General features: G+C 43.1%; 1 protein-coding gene across 8 annotated transcripts in view; it reads right to left on the bottom strand.

The window, feature by feature from the left end:
• The window catches only part of CORIN (corin, serine peptidase), a 114,215-nt gene that overhangs the window by 13,478 nt on the left and 82,191 nt on the right, over nucleotides 1-18,546 (bottom strand). For all 8 annotated transcript variants that reach the window (XM_083754870.1, XM_083754867.1, XM_083754873.1 and 5 more), the window contains exons 14-16: nucleotides 13,980-14,093; nucleotides 11,251-11,361; nucleotides 9,894-10,023 (exon numbers count right to left, since the gene is read on the bottom strand). In XM_083754870.1, the coding sequence (XP_083610996.1) occupies nucleotides 9,894-10,023; nucleotides 11,251-11,361; nucleotides 13,980-14,093 (355 nt within the window). The remainder of the gene's footprint in view (nucleotides 1-9,893; nucleotides 10,024-11,250; nucleotides 11,362-13,979; nucleotides 14,094-18,546) is intronic.

Below are 18,546 nucleotides of genomic sequence, written 5' to 3'. Positions count from 1 at the left end.
TCCTTAAAAGATTTCTCTTAATATCTTTTGTCAGACAGATGTCAAAGTTGAATTTTCAATAGAGCATAATAAAGTCATGCTAAATAATTTCCACACCACTCCAGAATACAGAATCATTTTGTTGATAAAAGAAGTTGTGGGCCCAGGTGCAATGGAGCCGTGGTGGGGAGCACAGGCAATAAATCAATACCAGGAGGCATGTGTCAGATTTAAGTTGGCCACAACTTTATTGATTACAGATGCAAAGGTTTGGTTAAGACATTGGACATGGATCCAACGATCCACCAGCTCACCAGCTGGCAGATGAATTGGTGTTAACCAAATTTAGGGGTCTGCCTATGATGTGAACCGAATCCATAAAACCCATTTGATAGCTAGTATAGGCACTGTGGCCCTTCCGCCTCTGAACTGGGTGTCTGGAAAGAAGTGCCTCCCTTTAAGATCCCTCAGGGAGATTTCCCCGTTGAGCAAGGGTAGGTGGGCCCACCTCCCGGCTGCCTCTCTTGCTTCAGCCAAAAGCCTGTTCTGCCACTCAAGTTGGCTAGCTCAGGCAACCCACCACCAAACTTACTCCACCTGCAACCAATCCAACAAGCCATTGCCGATTGCAAATTAAGTGCTCATCATCTGGTTTGAACAGGGTCCCATCATTATGTATGATTTCAGGGAGTGGAACCAGCCTTCTGTCACGGGCCTGCACCACCCACCACATCACTCTGTCCCCTTTGCTCTCTATTTACTCAGGTGGGCCTGAAGCATCACTCATCAGCTTGGACCAGATGATTGTCATGGTGGGGTATTTGGAATGTAAAATGTTTATGGCCATGATAGCGATTAAGGAAGCTGCTCCCAGTGAAAGGGGGGGAAATGGGACCTATGCCTAGCCTACGTTCAACTATGCCAGGTTCTTGGCTAGGATTAAGAAAGACCTATTAGTGCCACTTTTCACACTGCAGTTTTAGCTGTACAAAATACAGAAAACAGGAATACAACAAATGTGTGTTTGCAAACTTTGTATCCGATATATGCACTCATTTAGGAGCTCTGGTTGGCAACCTGCTGATAGCGGTTTTGGTGGCAAATGTGGGTTTGCATTGACATAATGCACCACCCCGCCACTGGCTGCCCTTATACACCACAGCCACTGCTTCACCAGCATCCCACTGCCAACTGCCCTTACCTGAAAGACAGCTTCCTCCAATATGTACCTACTCAGACCTTAAAATCCTCCTTGGAGGCCCTGTTCCACATGGCCACACTGAATGAAATGAGGTGGGTAATCATCAGGGAGAAAACTCTTTCAGTAATAGAACTCTACTGAGACCTTTTAAGTAAGTTTTGCAGTCTGGGCCTCTCCGTTTTTAAATATGTGGTATTATATTGTGGGTGACTGTAGTGTCTGCTGTATTTCTTTAGTTTTTTATGGTTTTACAGTGGTACCTCTGGTTACGTACTTAATTCATTCCAGAGGTCTACTCTTAACCTGAAACCATTCTTACCCTGAGGTACCTCCGGAACGAATTAAGTACTTAACCCGAGGTACCACTGTATCGTTGTTGCTGTTTTTATTATTCACACTGTGACACTGCAATTTTAATTAAACTTAATTACTGAATCAATTAGTAAGGGCCAATTTTTATTGGTGCATTTAAGACTTAGAGGAACACTTGTATATTTTTACAAGGCCATCTTAGCCCTGATATGTAAGTGAAATAGGCTATGGAAAAGCAAATATTATTAAATACTGCTTTTTGTTTATTTAATTGTAAGTGATCTTCCATACTGAGTTTTGGGTGATTATTTAAACATAGCCAATCAAATAATTCAATGGTTAGAAGAGAGATGATTAATGAACTGAAAAAAATCTACTCACAACGTATCTAGAACCTGATAATATATTTTTTAAAATGTTACAACTAGCCATGTACTTGTTTGTATCTATTAAATCTATATTTCCTTCCCTTCCTTCCCACAGAGCTCAGAGTAGCATTTAATTTATGCATTAAACAGGTCCAGGGAGTCTGCTTCTGTGAAGAGTGCACCACTGGCATAGGAAACTCAGCAGCAGCACAAACTGCAACTTCAATGAACAGCGATTTCTGTTTTCACACTTATCACCAACATCACTTCCCATGATGAGAAAAGCTTCAGGGTTATGATGGAAAGGCTAGTTGTCTGGGTGGATTTGCGACATTCCACTAAAGCAATGAGAAAGGAAGCATGAGTAATTCACACTTCCTCTGTCAACTATTCCATACACAATCCAAAGAGCTGGAGATGCATATTCATCCCATGAGGAGATGCCGAATCACTAAGTGCTTTCTTTCAAACTAGTTGAGTACAATATCTGAAACCATCCTCTGTACCTGCTGAACAGGCAACTGAAAATGGATTAGAATTACCCTGTAAAGGGCTGATTCACACATACCTATTGATGTCTTGAAAACCATCCATTGTAGACCCTCCAAGTGTCCCTATTTTCCAGAGGCATCCCTGATTTAGAGAAGCTGTCCTGGTTTCTGATTTGATCCTAGAATACTCCACTTTTCCTTAGGATGTCCCTATTTTCACTGGAGAAATGTTGGAGGGTATGGAATTATCCGACCCCCGAGCCATCTGAAGGCAATCCTGTATAGGGAATTTTTTTTTTTAATGTTTAATGTTTTATTCTGGTTTTTTTATATGTTAGAAGCTGCCCAGAGTGGCTGAAGCAACCAAGTAAGATGTATGGGGTATAAATAGTAAAATTATCATTTTGGAATGGGACGTCCCTATTTTCATTGGAGAAATGTTGAAGGATATGCCATTGGCTGGCTTGCATGTATGAACTGAGTAATCACAAATCATAAAAGGTAAAGGGACCCCTGACCATTAGGTCCAGTTGTGGCCGACTCTGGGGTTGCGGCGCTAATCTCGATTTATTGGCCGAGGGAGCTGGCGTACAGCTTCTGGGTCATGTGGCCAGCATGACTAAGCTGCTTCTGGAGAACCAGAGGAGTGCACGGAAACGCCGTTTACCTTCCCGCTGGAAGGTATTTATCTACTTGCACTTTGACGTGCTTTCGAACTGCTAGGTTGGCAGGAGCAGGGACCAAACAACGGGAGCTCACCCCGTCGCGGGGATTTGAACCACCGACCTTCTGATCGGCAAGCCCTAGGCTCTGTGGTTTAACCCACAGTGCCACCCGTGTCCCTCATATCACAGATCATATGTTGTGGCAAAACAATCACAACCCCTCAAATTCAGTGCTTTTCCATGGATTCTGTTCACACATTCAGGTATGAATAATCAAGCCCTCATTCACACATGCATGTACATCACTTGATTTTTCTACATTTGGTAACTGGTTGTTGAATGTTTCTCAACTCCATTGAAAAGCACTGCATTTGAGGACATTTGAAGTTCTTGCTGTACTATTAGATCTGAGATGGCCCATGCAATTACCTGAGATTGTAGTCGTCAAGTAATGAATGGACATGTGTGAACCAACCCCAAATATTGAATAATCAAGTGATGAGAAGTCAAGGGAACTAAATGTAATCTGTTTTGACACTGTCTTTATAACTACAGTCAATACTGACTGCAGAATAGGTTGTTTTAGATGCTTGATTGCATAAACAAACAAAAAAGGATCTTAAGTGACTGACTACACTCTTTTTTGCCCTATAAATTTCAGTTTTTAGGTCAACATTAATGACGTGAGACTTGATATATATCTGTAACAAGCAATTTTTTTCCAAACAGTGCTCCTCCTTAGCTGATATAATAATAAATATACTTCTGCAGAAAATGCTTCAGGAAAGGAACTGGAGAATCAAGAAAAATACTTCTTAAAATCCTCTAAGTTCCTTAAGGAGCACCACTACATTCTGCAGCTGATCAAAATCTATTTCTCAGTTTCAGCTAGATTTATTTTAGAATGATTTAAAACAGGTACTAAGCTTTTACCAAGCACACTGCAGATTAATGAACAAAAGTGATATTTTGGCAAGGCTTGTATGTCAGAGCTGCCAAATGGAAATAATCTGAGCAGCACTGGTGGAATGAACAAGATTCAGGTCCTCCCTTTGGATGTTATTGACTTCATGGCTTATTTATCATACATTTCTCTGACGTATTAAATAATTAGTTCTGCAAGAGTGATCTAGCATATTGCACATGGTGAACTGTTTATTGCCTGCAGTTAGCGTGGTATAGTTTGTTTTCTTCTACTCTTCATTTCTGAAGTTTGGAATTAGGGGAATTTACAAAGTTTGTACTCCATCCAAAGTCATTACAAGCTGAACCTAACCTCCAATGAAGTTCTGGCCTTCTAGTAATGAGTTCACAAACATCAACAGAAGCCCCCTCCCCAGCTGTTTCTTTCCCTTCCACCAAAAACAGGCCTGGCAGTGACAAGACAATGTAAAACCCTTCAGGAGACCTTTCTTGAAGAACTCCATTTCCCCCTTGCACCAGAAACGGCAACATCTCAGCCAGGTGCCAGGGACTCTGGGAATCTATGTTTCTTAGGGTCCATGTTCATCACGCAATAAACTGCTGCAGAGGAGAACGGTCCCATTGGGATTACTGTGATTGTCATGAGTACGTTTGACCAGTTAGGCATGAAATATGGGAATGCTGGTATATATAGTCTAGGATAATATGACAAATTGGTTTTGAGAAAGGGGTGTGTCAAAGAGAAAAGTTATGTAGTGTAAAAAGAGAGAGGTACACTAGAAGCAACATAACATTTTACAGAAGGCAGCAACTCAGATGCATCTTGTCCCACAACTGCAGAACAAGTATTATGTGGCATCTGTAATGGTGCCAGTTCTGCAGATCAAAGTGCAGTGGACACATATGGGGAAAGCTGCTTCTTAGATGCTGCTTTTGTATCTGCCACTTGTATCTGCCACACCACAATTTCTTTTTCATATAGTACATGAGATGCGTAGAAATATGAAGTGTAAGGCTTTGGATCAAAGTGCACAGTAAGCAAGTTTTGTGATTCCACAGTTTTTTAAAAACCAAAGCAACCTGGGGAAGGCTGTGTGTGAGCAGAAGACCCTGAATCTTTCTCCTCGTGAATGAAAAAAGAGCTTTCTTATCATGCATTTATCTGGCATATTTACCACCTGGAGGGCAATTCTGAGCTGAGGGGAAACAGATTTCTCTTCAAGTGCCCTTGTGCTCAGCAAAGGCTGGTGTGCTTTGGATAAAAAAAAGGGAAATAATTCCATATATTGTGCAGTTTGAGCTTAAGAATAAACAGATAAACTATTAAAAGCAACTGTAGGCTGATGTAATTCAGACTAGTTGTAGTAGTACACATTATAATGTACTGGTTTTGGAATAATAGTTTTGGAAAACTTAACACACTGCTAAGCAATTGGTAACATTCAGAGAATGAAATGAATCCCACTGAAACCCAGTAGGGAAGCTATTCATGCAGGAGTAATTTCCACATGGTGTTTTCTTTTTTCTGGAGTAGAAACTGCATGCAGAATGGAAGCAGATGCACATCTGCATTGCAATATAATTTATGATGGAAGGCCTCTAGCACAGACCCTGTTGTTCTACAATGCAAATGAGGTTCTGCATTCTATCTACACTGGAATTTAGATGGGAAAGTGTGTTGACCATTGCTGCTGGGAGTAGCATGGTTGCAAATGACTATATCTGAATAGGAGCTAATTTAGTGCAGCTAAATTTGCAAAAGAATTGGAACACATTTAGCTAACATGTCTAAAATAACTGATTTTAAGTGCCCCAGAACCTCTGGTACGAAGCACAGTTGATAAAACTCTTAGTGGCTGACATTTAAGACACCTTTGGGTGATTTTTGAGAACATCCACATGTACATGCATACCATGCTTTACATGCATTTGGTAAATCAGTTGTTGTTTTACCATAGCAGACTAAATTACAGATTGCTGTACTATTTATTCATTACACAAGGTGCAGGAAATCAGCAATATAATATAGACAGTATAGCCCATGCAGAGCATGCTTTGATCCACACACCTTCAATACCTATGAGAGCTTTGATCAGTTGAAAATCTACAAATGCAGAATTTAGAGCCTGCACTGTTAGAGATCGTCAAAATCCAAAACACATTTTTCTTCTTCCTTGATATTTCTGAGAAGATGGCATGGCACTAAAACATTCTTCTATTCTCTTTTTTGATGAATGTTTTAGCAGCAGCTAAGAAAACATGCAAAATAAGTAAATCCATAAGCCAAGTCAACTCACATACAGCAACAAATTCCACCATTCATCATACAATTTCACAGACCACACCCACAGCAAATGAGAGGCACCTGGAAGTACTGCCCCCCCACTCCAACATTTTTCATACATTTCTTTCACCTACCTTAAGAAAAACAGTTTTGCAGATTCACCTCTCAGTCACCTAACCTGATTTTCCTCAAGGACATAGAACTCCCATGTTCACATGTCTTTAAAATATGCATTTTTAAAGATTGTTCCTTAATACTTCCAAGCAAAGGATAATTCAGAATAGGCATCACAAAATCACTTTTTTAAAAAATGAGAAAGGTAAAGGACCCCTGGAGATTAAGCCCAGTCAAAGGCAACTACAGTAAAGGTGCTTAAGAGGCCGGGGGCCAGCACTGTCCGGAGACACTTCCGGGTCATGTGGCCAGCGTGACAAAGCTTCTCTGGTGAGCCTGCACCAGTGCAGCACACGGAAACACCGTTTACCTTCCCGCTATAAAGCGGTACCTATTTATCTACTTGCACTTAAGAGTGCTTTCGAACTGCTAGGTGGGCAGGAGCTGGGACCGAATGACGGGAGCTCACCCCGCCGCGGGGATTCGAACCGCCAACCATACGATCGGCAAGTCCTAGGCGCTGAGGTTTTACCCACAGCACCACCTGCGTCCCCTAACTACAGTGGTACCTTGGGTTAAATACTTAATTCATTCCGGAGGTCCGTTCTTAACCTGAAACTGTTCTTAGCCTCAAGCACCACTTTAGCTAATGGGGCTTCCCACTGCTGCCACGCCGCCATAGCATGATTTCTGTTCTTATCCTGAAGCAAAGTTCTTAACCTGAAGCACTATTTGTGGCTTAGTGGAGTGTGTAACCTGAAGCGTATGTAACCCGAGGTACCACTGTATGGGGTGTGGCGCTCATTTTGCTTCCAGATGAGGGAGCCGGCTTTTGTCCACAGACAGTTTTCCGGGTCATGTGGACAGCATGACTAAACCGCTTCTGGAGCAAAGGGACACCATGACAAGTGCCAGAGCGCACGGAAACACCGTTTACCCTTACACCACAGTGGTACCTATTTATCTACTTGCAGTGGTATGCTTTAAACTGCTAGGCTAGCAGAAGCTGGGACAGAGCAACAGGAATTCACCCCGTCGCACAGATTCGAACAGCCGATCAGCAAGCCCAAGAGGCTCAGCGGTTTAGACCACAGTGCCACCCACATCCCTGTGACTCACGGGACTAGAGATGTATTACTGTAATGATAAAGGTGCTATAAAAGGGCACTAACCTAAGCTGCCTTTCCTGGCTATTAATTGGCTTCTTTATTACTTATTATTTAGTACCAATCTACACATTCAAACAGGGACGCGGGTGGCGCTGTGGGTTAAACCACAGAGCCTAGTACTTGTCGATCAGAAGGTCGACGGTTCAAATCTCCGCGACGGGGTGAGCTCCCATTGCTCAGTCCTAGCTCCTGCCAACCTAGCAAAGCATGTCAAAGTGCAAGTAGATAAATAGGTACCGCTCCGGCGGGAAGGTAAACGGCGTTTCCGTGTGCAGCTCTGGTTCACCAGAAGTGGCTTAGTCATGCTGGCCACATGACCTGGAAGCTGTATGCCAGCTCCCTCAGCCAAAAAAGTGAGATGAGCACCGCAACCCCAGAGTCGGCCACGACTGGACCTAATGGTCAGGGGTTCCTTTACTTTTTTACACATTCAAAACAATTCACATGGGACTGTAAATGAGACCATAAGAAGACCATAAGAACTACATTTTCCAACCTTTCTGCCTCTTCACAGTGACCTGGAAAAGGCAGCCTTTCCTCCAGGAGGCTAGAAATGCAGAATAGGAGTAGAAAACAGCCAGGGACTGAGAGAAGTCTACCAGCTGAGTCTATGTCTGTGAGGACTGGTGAGGTGCCAGTGGGGACTCTGACAGCTGGAATGGATTGATTGATTGATTGATTGATTGATTGATTTTTAAATACAGTTATTTCATATATTCTGTGTTTTTTAGGTAACCAATAATCAATTAAAATAATAAAACAATAACAAAGCTTAAAAGGGACTAAAATAATAACTACACACAACAGCACAGCACAGCAGTATAGAAATTTTGTTAAATAAGCAAACTGCATGTTTGTGGTACACTTTGTTCCCAAAACATCCTCAGATGTAAACATTGTATAATAATGTATTAAACGACAGAGGGACAATTTGAATTTTTAGCCAAAATATTTAAAAAATATTTAAATATTTAAATATATTTAAATATTTAAAAAATGCTACACCAGGAGCATGTAATATTTGGCCACTTGAATTCAGCATGTATGGTTATCTAAGCAGAAGTGTTTCATATCCTGTCTGCACAGAACAAAGTACCCCAAATCCTCTTGCCTAGATTAAACAGTGGTACATCTAAGCCACACACACATACAATACTTCCACAAAAGAGCCTCATCTAGCATAAAAGAGTTTTCTGCAACAAAATATTATACCAATGTGTTTTATGCTGTAAGAACTGTGGTTAAATCAGGATCAACAGCATAAGATTTTAGGAATTCAGTTTATAGGGAAGAGAACCACTCAAGTTTTACAAAACAAACGGAAAGGGTCTTTTATGTCCTCCCAGCTGCTTCAAAGGTCAGGTTTACAATGGGCATGCAATAATTTCAAACATATGGATAAAATAATAATAAGAGCCCCACTAGATCAGACCAAAACCCTATCTGTTCCAGTATTTACTTTCCCACATTGGTGAACCAGATGCCTTTGGAAGGCCAGAAGTAGGACAAGTGGTCAATAACCCTATCATTAGGGGGGAAACTGTATTTATTAAATGTGACTCACTTGATCACTTCATCATGCACAACCAAACCAATCCTAATAATCCCCAAACAAACTTGGATGGCACTGAGATTCCCACTTTCAACAAAATTCCCCTTAAAACCCTAGCTTATGGATTCTCCACAGAAAGCCTCTCAAGTTATGAAAACATTGATTAGCTGGTTAATCATTTACCGTTCATAGAATCAACTGATTACATTTAGATAAACTGGCTTATGATCAAATCCCCAACATGCATGGCTTTATGCAGTTTTGAAGGAAGTGTGAAATTACGTACATGTTAATAACAAAAAGCTACTGCTCACTGTCAAAAAGAAGTGCTTAATCTTTTTTTTTTCATTCACTATTACAGTAACATACCAAACCTGCCTCATAAAATAAACAAGTGCACCTTTCACTTGTAGCCTCATTGATTAGATTTGGCTTCCCCCCAATTAATCAACTATAGCTTTAGTTTACTAATCTACCCATTTATTATTGGTTACAGCTCATGGTTAGTCTGAAGAAAGCCTAGCCACAAGCCCAGGTTTGGATGCCATGTTAAGCCATACCCTGGCTTAGCTCAGCATGGTATGGTAGCAAAAAGGTCCAGTGAAGAACAAAACAGCTATAAGCTCCACTCTTGCAGCCCCACTTGGCATGGTGTGATGCGCAAACCAGGTCACGTCAGAGAGTCTAAATTGTTTTAAGTAAACAGTCAGCAGAAGCAAAGGAAGAAAATAGCATTTTTGCTAATTAAGAAATTGTCACAGACTCAATCAGCTTCACCCAGACTCATAGTCACACCTGGAAAAGTTGATCAATGCTACAAACTACTGACCTTACCCTAAACCCATTTGTTTGCATGCCAAATGGCTTAAATTTTCTTCCCATTCATCAGCGCATACATGGTAATTGGAAGCTGACTTGTGAACAGTCAGGAACATCAAGGAGCTGCTGTTTTTAGACAGGGTCACTGTGAAGAAAAAAAAGGGAAATGTAACTTCATTGAGCCTGTAGAGGTCTGAAGATTAGTCATTAGTTCCATTTCTGATTAATCATATATGCAATGACTGAAGAAGAAAATTTACTTTTAGTGATGGCACAATTAAACACTCCACAGTGGACCATATTCCCATAGCTATGAAATATGTAATGAGCTTGATTTGAAGACCAAGCAATTTCCATTGCCAGAAATCACTGTTTCAGAATAGTTTCCTGCTTGTCTCCAGGGATACGCAAGAGATATGGGTTTAAAAATAGTTTTGCTTTACATACATCAGATGAAAACCATTCTTTCAAGCTTCCCCCAACCCCCATCCATTGGTAAAGACCAGTACTTAAACACATAACTTATGTTGGCATATGTTACACCATCTTTCTGTAGTTTAGATTGTTCCTTAAAACACCACTCATTCAATACTTGTATGATCTGTGTGAAATTTTTGGGTCTTAATTGGTTTTGTTACTCTTGAGAACCCTGTTTTCTGGACTTATGTACTGAGAAGGGAACATATCTGTGTTCATCTGTTTACCCGTTCTACACACAGACATGGTGGACTCATCTACAGAGCAATGCTAACTATAGAATGCCATTGTAAATTGTGCTGGCATAAGTTACCCCTGTTCCAAACGTTGCTCAGGAGGAATTCAACTTATACCACCATTTTTTTGCCAGTGTAAGTTCTGCTGGGCCACTAGGTCATGTGATAAAGCTGAAAAACATCTGAAATAGGTGGAAGTCTCTCCTTGCCCAATTCACATCCCTGGAACACTCCTGGTTGAGGATTTATGTCAGCGTAACTTACGGTGGCTTAAGTTCTGTTGTCTGAGCCAGAATGAGAGAATTATGCTGACATATCTTCAGCTCAGCTGGGATGAGGAATTTATACAAACATAGCCCCAGCTCAGCCAGCTCAAGATCTGCCATGTCCAAAATCTCTCATCCAACAGATTTTGAGTTTGGGCCATGCTGTAAATAGTTTTCTGTTTCTGAGTTTTCTGTTTTTGTCTCTATTTCTGGGTTTTTGGTTTCCATCTATAAAAGTGGAAAGGAGCAATGATGCACCTTAAAAGGGATAATGCACCTTTCCATGCTAATTCCCACAACCAGCCAATTACTTCAAGCACTGTTGAAAGGTTTCCCTGAAATTAAGATGGGAAACCTCATATTCTGACTTTTTGTGCATATGTTAAAACTTACCACAGTTCCATTCATCTGATTTGTCAGCGCAGTCTATCTGCCCATCACACCATGATTTTCGAGGCACACAGTCATGGTTGGCACATGGAAGTTCATCCTTTTTGCAAAATGCTGCCATGAAAAATGCAGACAAAGACATAAGTAAGTCCAGAAGTAGAAATAGCTTCATTGCAGAACTGAGAATGACATTATCTATGAAAAGGAGAGCAATAAAAAATGTTGTTTTAACAATGCCCAGAGTTGCTTTGGAGGGGGGTGTCTAATGAGTTTTCTTGCCACTATGAACTGCCATTCTGTTGATAAAGTACCCCTTCAAGTAGAACAGTTCCATGGTGCCCACACTCCATGGGCTGTGGGGTGGGGGAACTATTCATCTGATTCCCCTCTAAGATTTGCCATGGAAAGGAACAAACAGTTCTGTATTATCTTGTTTACATCTTTATGGCTATGGTTCCAACTTTGTGGAATTAAATTTTTCACAAACAAGTCAAACTAACACAAAATTCCAAGTAAGGAAAAATAGTGCAAGATTGCCTCCCGCTAATGTGAATTCTTCCAGAACCAATTGAGCAGGGTAAACAAAGCAGACAGTCCTTCATTAAATCTTGACATGTCTTTTATCAAATAACCCACAATAAAGGCATTACAAATCCATGAGCTCAGAATGCTTTAAGTGACATATAAAACTATAAAAGAAAAGCAGAACCCAAAACCAAAACAAAACAACAATTGGAGGAGAGTCTTTGGATAATCATCATCATCATCATGGATGACTGCAAAAGGAACAAATATCAAAAGCATGGAAAAAGACCTCTCCACCCTCCTAGTCTTCTCTAGAATAATATTTTTTTAAAACCAAGATTGACATAAAGATAGATTCAGGTCAGTTTCATTAATGCTTAAATAAATGCATTTAAGGGATCAGAGCTATACCTGTTCTATCACTTGTGGAAATGACCTTAATATGAATTGGGTCTCTCCTCCTCGAAAACAAAAGTAATTTTGTACATCTAAAATGCCAGTTTTGTGACCAGAAACACAAGTTCTGCAGTTGATACACAGATGGAATAAAGTACATGGATTCATTATAAGCACCTAGGAAGAGCTCGGATGATCGATCTAGTTGAGCATCTTGTTCCCAGGAGTGGCCAACCCAAAGCTTCCATGAATACCACAAGTAGGGTTTGAAAGCATAGCTCTTGTCTGCTGTTTGCTACTCAGTAAATAGAATTAGAAATGTAATTGGCTACTGTCTTTGAACCTGGAGATCCCACTTCCTATGTCTTTTTCCTAATATTTTGGCCACTGCAGTCTTTTTAAAACTCAACTGGCAAAACAAAATGTCATCTGTGCATGTTGTAGCTGACCATTTTTTTCTATTTTATCCACAGTCCTTTGTAAAAACCTATGGCCTATGATGACCTACAATGGCCTATACAGCTTAGTTCCAAGCTATATGAAAGACCATATTCCTTCATATGGATTATGACTAGGTTCTGAGATCTTAAGGAGAGGCCCTTCTCAGTCCCACCAACCTCACTGGCACACCTGCTAGGGGTGTGGGAGAGAGCCTTTTGGGTGGCTGTTCCCAGAATTTAGAACTCCCTCCCTAGGGAAGCTAGACTGGCAGAGACTTCATAATAATTATAATAATAATTTATTATTTATACCCTGCCCATCTGGCTGAGTTTCCCCAGCCACTCTGGGTGGCTTCCAATCGAATGTTAAAAACAATACAGCATCTTTCTGAAATGCTTTGGGGAACTGACTGCTTTTAACAAAAGAGCTTTTTTTTATTGTAATTTTATTGTAATATTTGTATGGTTTTAATGTGTGTTTTAATTCTATCAATGTTTAATTGGTTTTCCTCCCTATGTTTTTAGCTTTTATTTTTATCTGTAAGCTGCCTTAACTCCCTGCCAAGGGCATACAAATAATAATATTGATTGGTTTTAAAGAGAGATAAATGTTACGGTTATAGCTGTAGAAATCTGTCTAGAGGACAAGAGAGTGGAGAGAACATATTTTAAGCAACCCAGGAATATATGAGTAGTATGTGCATGTAGCGCACCAGATACTCAAATATAAACCCCACCCATCCAAAAATCATATTATTGGACCCTTTAGCAGGGACAGACTTTTGACAGATGTATAGATGCTACAGAGATCAGAGTTCTGGTGTCACTATTGTCACTCCAGGGTAACTGTAATCATTAAATTCTCCTACAAGTTTAATGGGCTGAATATTGCCAGCTTTAGGGGTCCAGTTAATGCCTGGCAACCTTGCCTTGAAAACAAGCAGCTGCTGTGAGTCTAAAGTGCTGTGCTGATGTTAGGAGAAGAGAACCTAATCTTCATTGGAGGTTTTTAAACAGAGGTTGGATGGTCATCTGTCAGGGATTCTTTAGCTGAGATTGATGCATTGTGAGGGGTTGGAGTAAATGACCAGTTCAATCCCTTCCAACTCTATGGTTCTGTGAATGAGAATGGGACAGGGACATCCAGGCATGAATTCATTATGAGGTACAGAAATGGAGGAAAAGAGCAAGGAAGTATGTAATAGAGGCAAATGGAGCTAGAAGGACAGCTAATCCAAGAGAGGAAATTAAAGGGGCAGAAGGATATAATCCCTGCCTCTTTCTTTTTTTTTTTTTTTTTTTTTTTTTTTTTTTTTTTTTTTTTTTTGCCCAGAGTGGGCATGTTGTGCTCTTGTCCTCTCAAGCACTTACAGCAATTAGTTTCATCCACATTGTCAGGACAGTCTGGAAATCCATCACATATCATGGTATATTTGATACACAGTTTGTTTGCTGGACATTCCCAAAGACCTCTTTCTTGGCAACCTAGAGGCACAAAATTAAAGACATTAAATACATTTAGCTTCAACAGCATATCAGTTAGAGCATGTGGTTGTTGTGAATGGCTCAACAACTAAGAGATACAGAGAATATAAAGGCATAAATGTCAGCATGGCTTCCTCTGCTGTCCTTTGACCTGTGTTTTACATAGTCATCATATGCCTATTACAAATATAGCTTAAGATAGCACTTCTGTCCAGAGAGAGTTTTAGGAATGTGCTTAAATTTAAGAAACACACATTCAAATAATTTTGAAACATGAAATTAAACTATATTATTAACCAAATTTAGACGTGGAAAAAAACCAGATGGACTTCTTTAACAGCACAATCCTATGCATTTTTTACTCCTACTTAAGTCCAATAACGCTTACTCCCATACATGTGCGTAGCATTAACTGCGTAGAGCAGTATCAGTTGGAGGAATAAAGTGATGGATAATCCACCACTACCCAAACCCTGCTAGCTTATGCCAGCGAAGGCAGGAGATGGGGACAGCATTTTTAGCATAGGAGAGCAAAGGGGTTTTGGATTCAGCTTCTCCAAGCCTGCATCTGCCCTGGTCCCAGAACATCACTTTTGGGGTCTATGCCTACCAGAAACACTAGTGGCACTACAGCTATTTCTGCAGAGGTTTTAACTCAATGGAAGTGCCCAATCATCAATGGTGTTCTTCCCTGTCAGTAGAAAACCACCTCTGATCCATGCTAGCCCACTCCAGCCAGCAGCTCTACTGGTTAAGCTTGCTCTCTTTGGCTACAGTTCTAATCCCATTTACAGGGAAGTGACAAACCTTAGTGGACATAGTTAGGATTGCTCTGTAAACTGTGTAACTTTCATATCACTAAAATTACACCACATCACAATTGTGTATTCTGTATGTGGATGATAAATAACGTGTGCAAACTATGTAAGTAAGAGGGACTAAAACAAGTTTGTGCCTTTGGGTTTTTTTGCTGGAGTTTTTTAACATTCTAGTGTTACTGTTGTGTATATTTATTGCTTCTTGTGTGTGGTTATTGCTTTAATGTTGTTTGCTACCCTAAAGGTTTTTCTGCTGTAAGGCCATGGCATATTAGTTGGTTGTTTAATTAGACAGATAGATAGGCAGACAGACAGACAGAGAAACACAGTCAAAATGAAGAATTTAGAAGCTTTCCACACAATAATCAGCACATTACTTTTCGCCCAGCTAACACTGAAAATAGCATGTTCTAGATCAGTGTTTCCCAACCGGTGTTCCGCGGCACACGCCGCGAGACTTTGCCTGGTGTGCCGTGGGAGGGAGGCGGGCTCCATGTGCTTAGAGCAACAGGCTGCCGCCCCAAGCCTCGCGCGCCCGACGGGAGCTCCTGCCGGGTGCGCAAGGCTTGCAGACACTCGCCCGAAGCACGGGGCACCCTCCGGAGGGCTCCGCGTGCTTCGGGCAACAGGCTGCCGCCCCAAGCCTCGCGCGCCCAGCGGGAGCTCCTGCCGGGCGCGCAGGGTTGCAGACACTCGCCCGAAGCACAGGGAGCCCTCCGTAGGGCTCCCTGTGCTTCGGGCAACAGGCTGCCGCCCCAAGCCTTGCGCGCCCGGCAGGAGCTCCTGCCCGGCGCGCAAGGCTTGCAGACACTCGCCCGAAGCACGGGGAGCCCTCCGTAGGGCTCCCTGTGCTTCGGGCAACAGGCTGCCGCCCCAAGCCTTGCGCGCCTGGCAGGAGCTCCTGCCGGGCGCGCAAGACTTGCAGACACTCGCCCGAAGCACGGGCAGCCCTCCGTAGGGCTCCCTGTGCTTCGGGCAACAGGCTGCCGCCCCAAGCCTTGCGCGCCTGGCAGGAGCTCCTGCCGGGCGCGCAAGGCTTGCAGACACTCGCCCGAAGCACGGGGAGCCCTCCGTAGGGCTCCCTGTGCTTCGGGCAACAGGCTGCCGCCCCAAGCCTTGCCGCCTGGCAGGAGCTCCTGCCGGGCGCGCAGGGTTGCAGACACTCGCCCGAAGCACGGGGAGCCCTCCGTAGGGCTCCCTGTGCTTCGGGCAACAGGCTGCCGCCCCAAGCCTTGCGCGCCTGGCAGGAGCTCCTGCCGGGCGCGCAAGACTTGCAGACACTCGCCCGAAGCACGGGCAGCCCTCCGTAGGGCTCCCTGTGCTTCGGGCAACAGGCTGCCGCCCCAAGCCTTGCGCGCCTGGCAGGAGCTCCTGCCGGGCGCGCAAGGCTTGCAGACACTCGCCCGAAGCACGGGGAGCCCTCCGTAGGGCTCCCTGTGCTTCGGGCAACAGGCTGCCGCCCCAAGCCTTGCGCGCCTGGCAGGAGCTCCTGCCGGGTGCGCAAGACTTGCAGACACTCGCCCGAAGCACGGGCAGCCCTCCGTAGGGCTCCCTGTGCTTCGGGCAACAGGCTGCCGCCCCAAGCCTTGCGCGCCTGGCAGGAGCTCCTGCCGGGCGCGCAAGGCTTGCAGACACTCGCCCGAAGCACGGGGAGCCCTCCGTAGGGCTCCCTGTGCTTCGGGCAACAGGCTGCCGCCCCAAGCCTTGCCGCCTGGCAGGAGCTCCTGCCGGGCGCGCAGGGTTGCAGACACTCGCCCGAAGCACGGGGAGCCCTCCGTAGGGCTCCCTGTGCTTCGGGCAACAGGCTGCCGCCCCAAGCCTTGCGCGCCTGGCAGGAGCTCCTGCCGGGCGCGCAAGACTTGCAGACACTCGCCCGAAGCACGGGCAGCCCTCCGTAGCGCTCCCTGTGCTTCGGGCAACAGGCTGCCGCCCCAAGCCTTGCGCGCCTGGCAGGAGCTCCTGCCGGGCGCGCAAGGCTTGCAGACACTCGCCCGAAGCACGGGGAGCCCTCCGTAGGGCTCCCTGTGCTTCGGGCAACAGGCTGCCGCCCCAAGCCTTGCGCGCCTGGCAGGAGCTCCTGCCGGGTGCGCAAGACTTGCAGACACTTGCCCGAAGCACGGGCAGCCCTCCGTAGGGCTCCCTGTGCTTCGGGCAACAGGCTGCCGCCCCAAGCCTTGCGCGCCTGGCAGGAGCTCCTGCCGGGCGCGCAGGGTTGCAGACACTCGCCGGAAGCACGGGGAGCCCTCCGTAGGGCTCCCTGTGCTTCGGGCAACAGGCTGCCGCCCCAAGCGGCATATAGTCAATATAGGCACAGAGTTAATTTTTTAAACATTTTCTAATGGTGGTGTGCCTCGAGATTTTTTTCATGAAACAAGTGTGCCTTTGCCCAAAAAAGGTTGGGAAACACTGTTCTAGATGGCAGTGCAAGCAGCAAGGGAAGAAATGCCATAAAAGTATCCCCTTTTTTACTCTTTCACCACAACATCTCAAAGGATTTCTGTGGAGGTTTCTGCAAGTTGCAGTAGGAAAGCTTTCTAGCTACTGAAAGAATTCCCTCCAGTACGGTAATTAAAAATCTTCTGAGAGTTATCAGAATATTTTATTGTAGTAGAATACCTTATGTCACTTCCTGCAACAAGTCATACAGTAAATTCCCAATAAATTATAAATGTGAAAGCAGCCTTTGAAATCTGGCATTTCATTTAAAATTTTAAAAAGATTATGTACACTAAAACCACCCACTTTACACGTTTTCAAAACCGTCTATGTCAAGAGATTCCTTGCTTCCTTGCTAATAGTTAAAAAATTGTGTGAAACCCTAAGTATTTTCTAGCCAAACTTAATTCTTTATTATTTCAATGACAGACTTGTTCATATGCTTTATTCTTCCACTGAGATGAACAGAACCTGAATTTGGATTAATACATCAATGATTTTCTGCATTTCCCTTGAAATATCTTAAAATATTATAAATGATCATTTAAAGAACAGAAAAGGAAATAGGAAAACCCCCTCAAAAAACACATAGAGATGGATCATTGACACAGCTGAACTGCATAAATGTCAGCTTTCTGACAATGATATACACCTTTCTAGAGGCTCATCATTATTCAACAAACACAGCCACTGTCTCCTCCAAGTGTCTTTAATCAGCTGTACTGGTTTTATAATAAATTCAATATGAACTCTTGTATAACTGTGTCAGTCTTTTGATATTAAATTCTTGGTTCATCATATGGAGGAAATTAAGGCACAGCACAGATCTATAAAATATTTATCTCTCTACAGATTTTATACATATTGTTTTCTTAAAGCAGCTCAGTTCACTATCAAGATGTAGGAATGGTCAGCTCTGCTGAAGCAGAACACTGGTAATTGTGCAAAAGACACATTTTACAAAGAACTTTGGCTTCTCACATTCCCCAGAGTATAAAAAATACTAAGTACAAGAGATATTAAATTAAAAGTAGTCACACCAATGATCCAACTATATCCTCAATATTAAGTAAAGCAAACATGCAATATGGAGGGGCATAAGAACGTAATCTGTATTTATGTGTGGGAGGCACTAGGACTGGAAATACATTCACATGCACACACATATAGAAATTCATATACATGAACTGGATTTCACA

This window comes from Podarcis gaigeae (assembly GCF_964106915.1).
Source record: "Podarcis gaigeae genome assembly, chromosome: 9".
In the NCBI taxonomy this organism is placed as follows: Eukaryota; Metazoa; Chordata; class Lepidosauria; order Squamata; family Lacertidae; genus Podarcis; species Podarcis gaigeae.
This window is presented reverse-complemented; position numbering and strand designations above follow the sequence as displayed.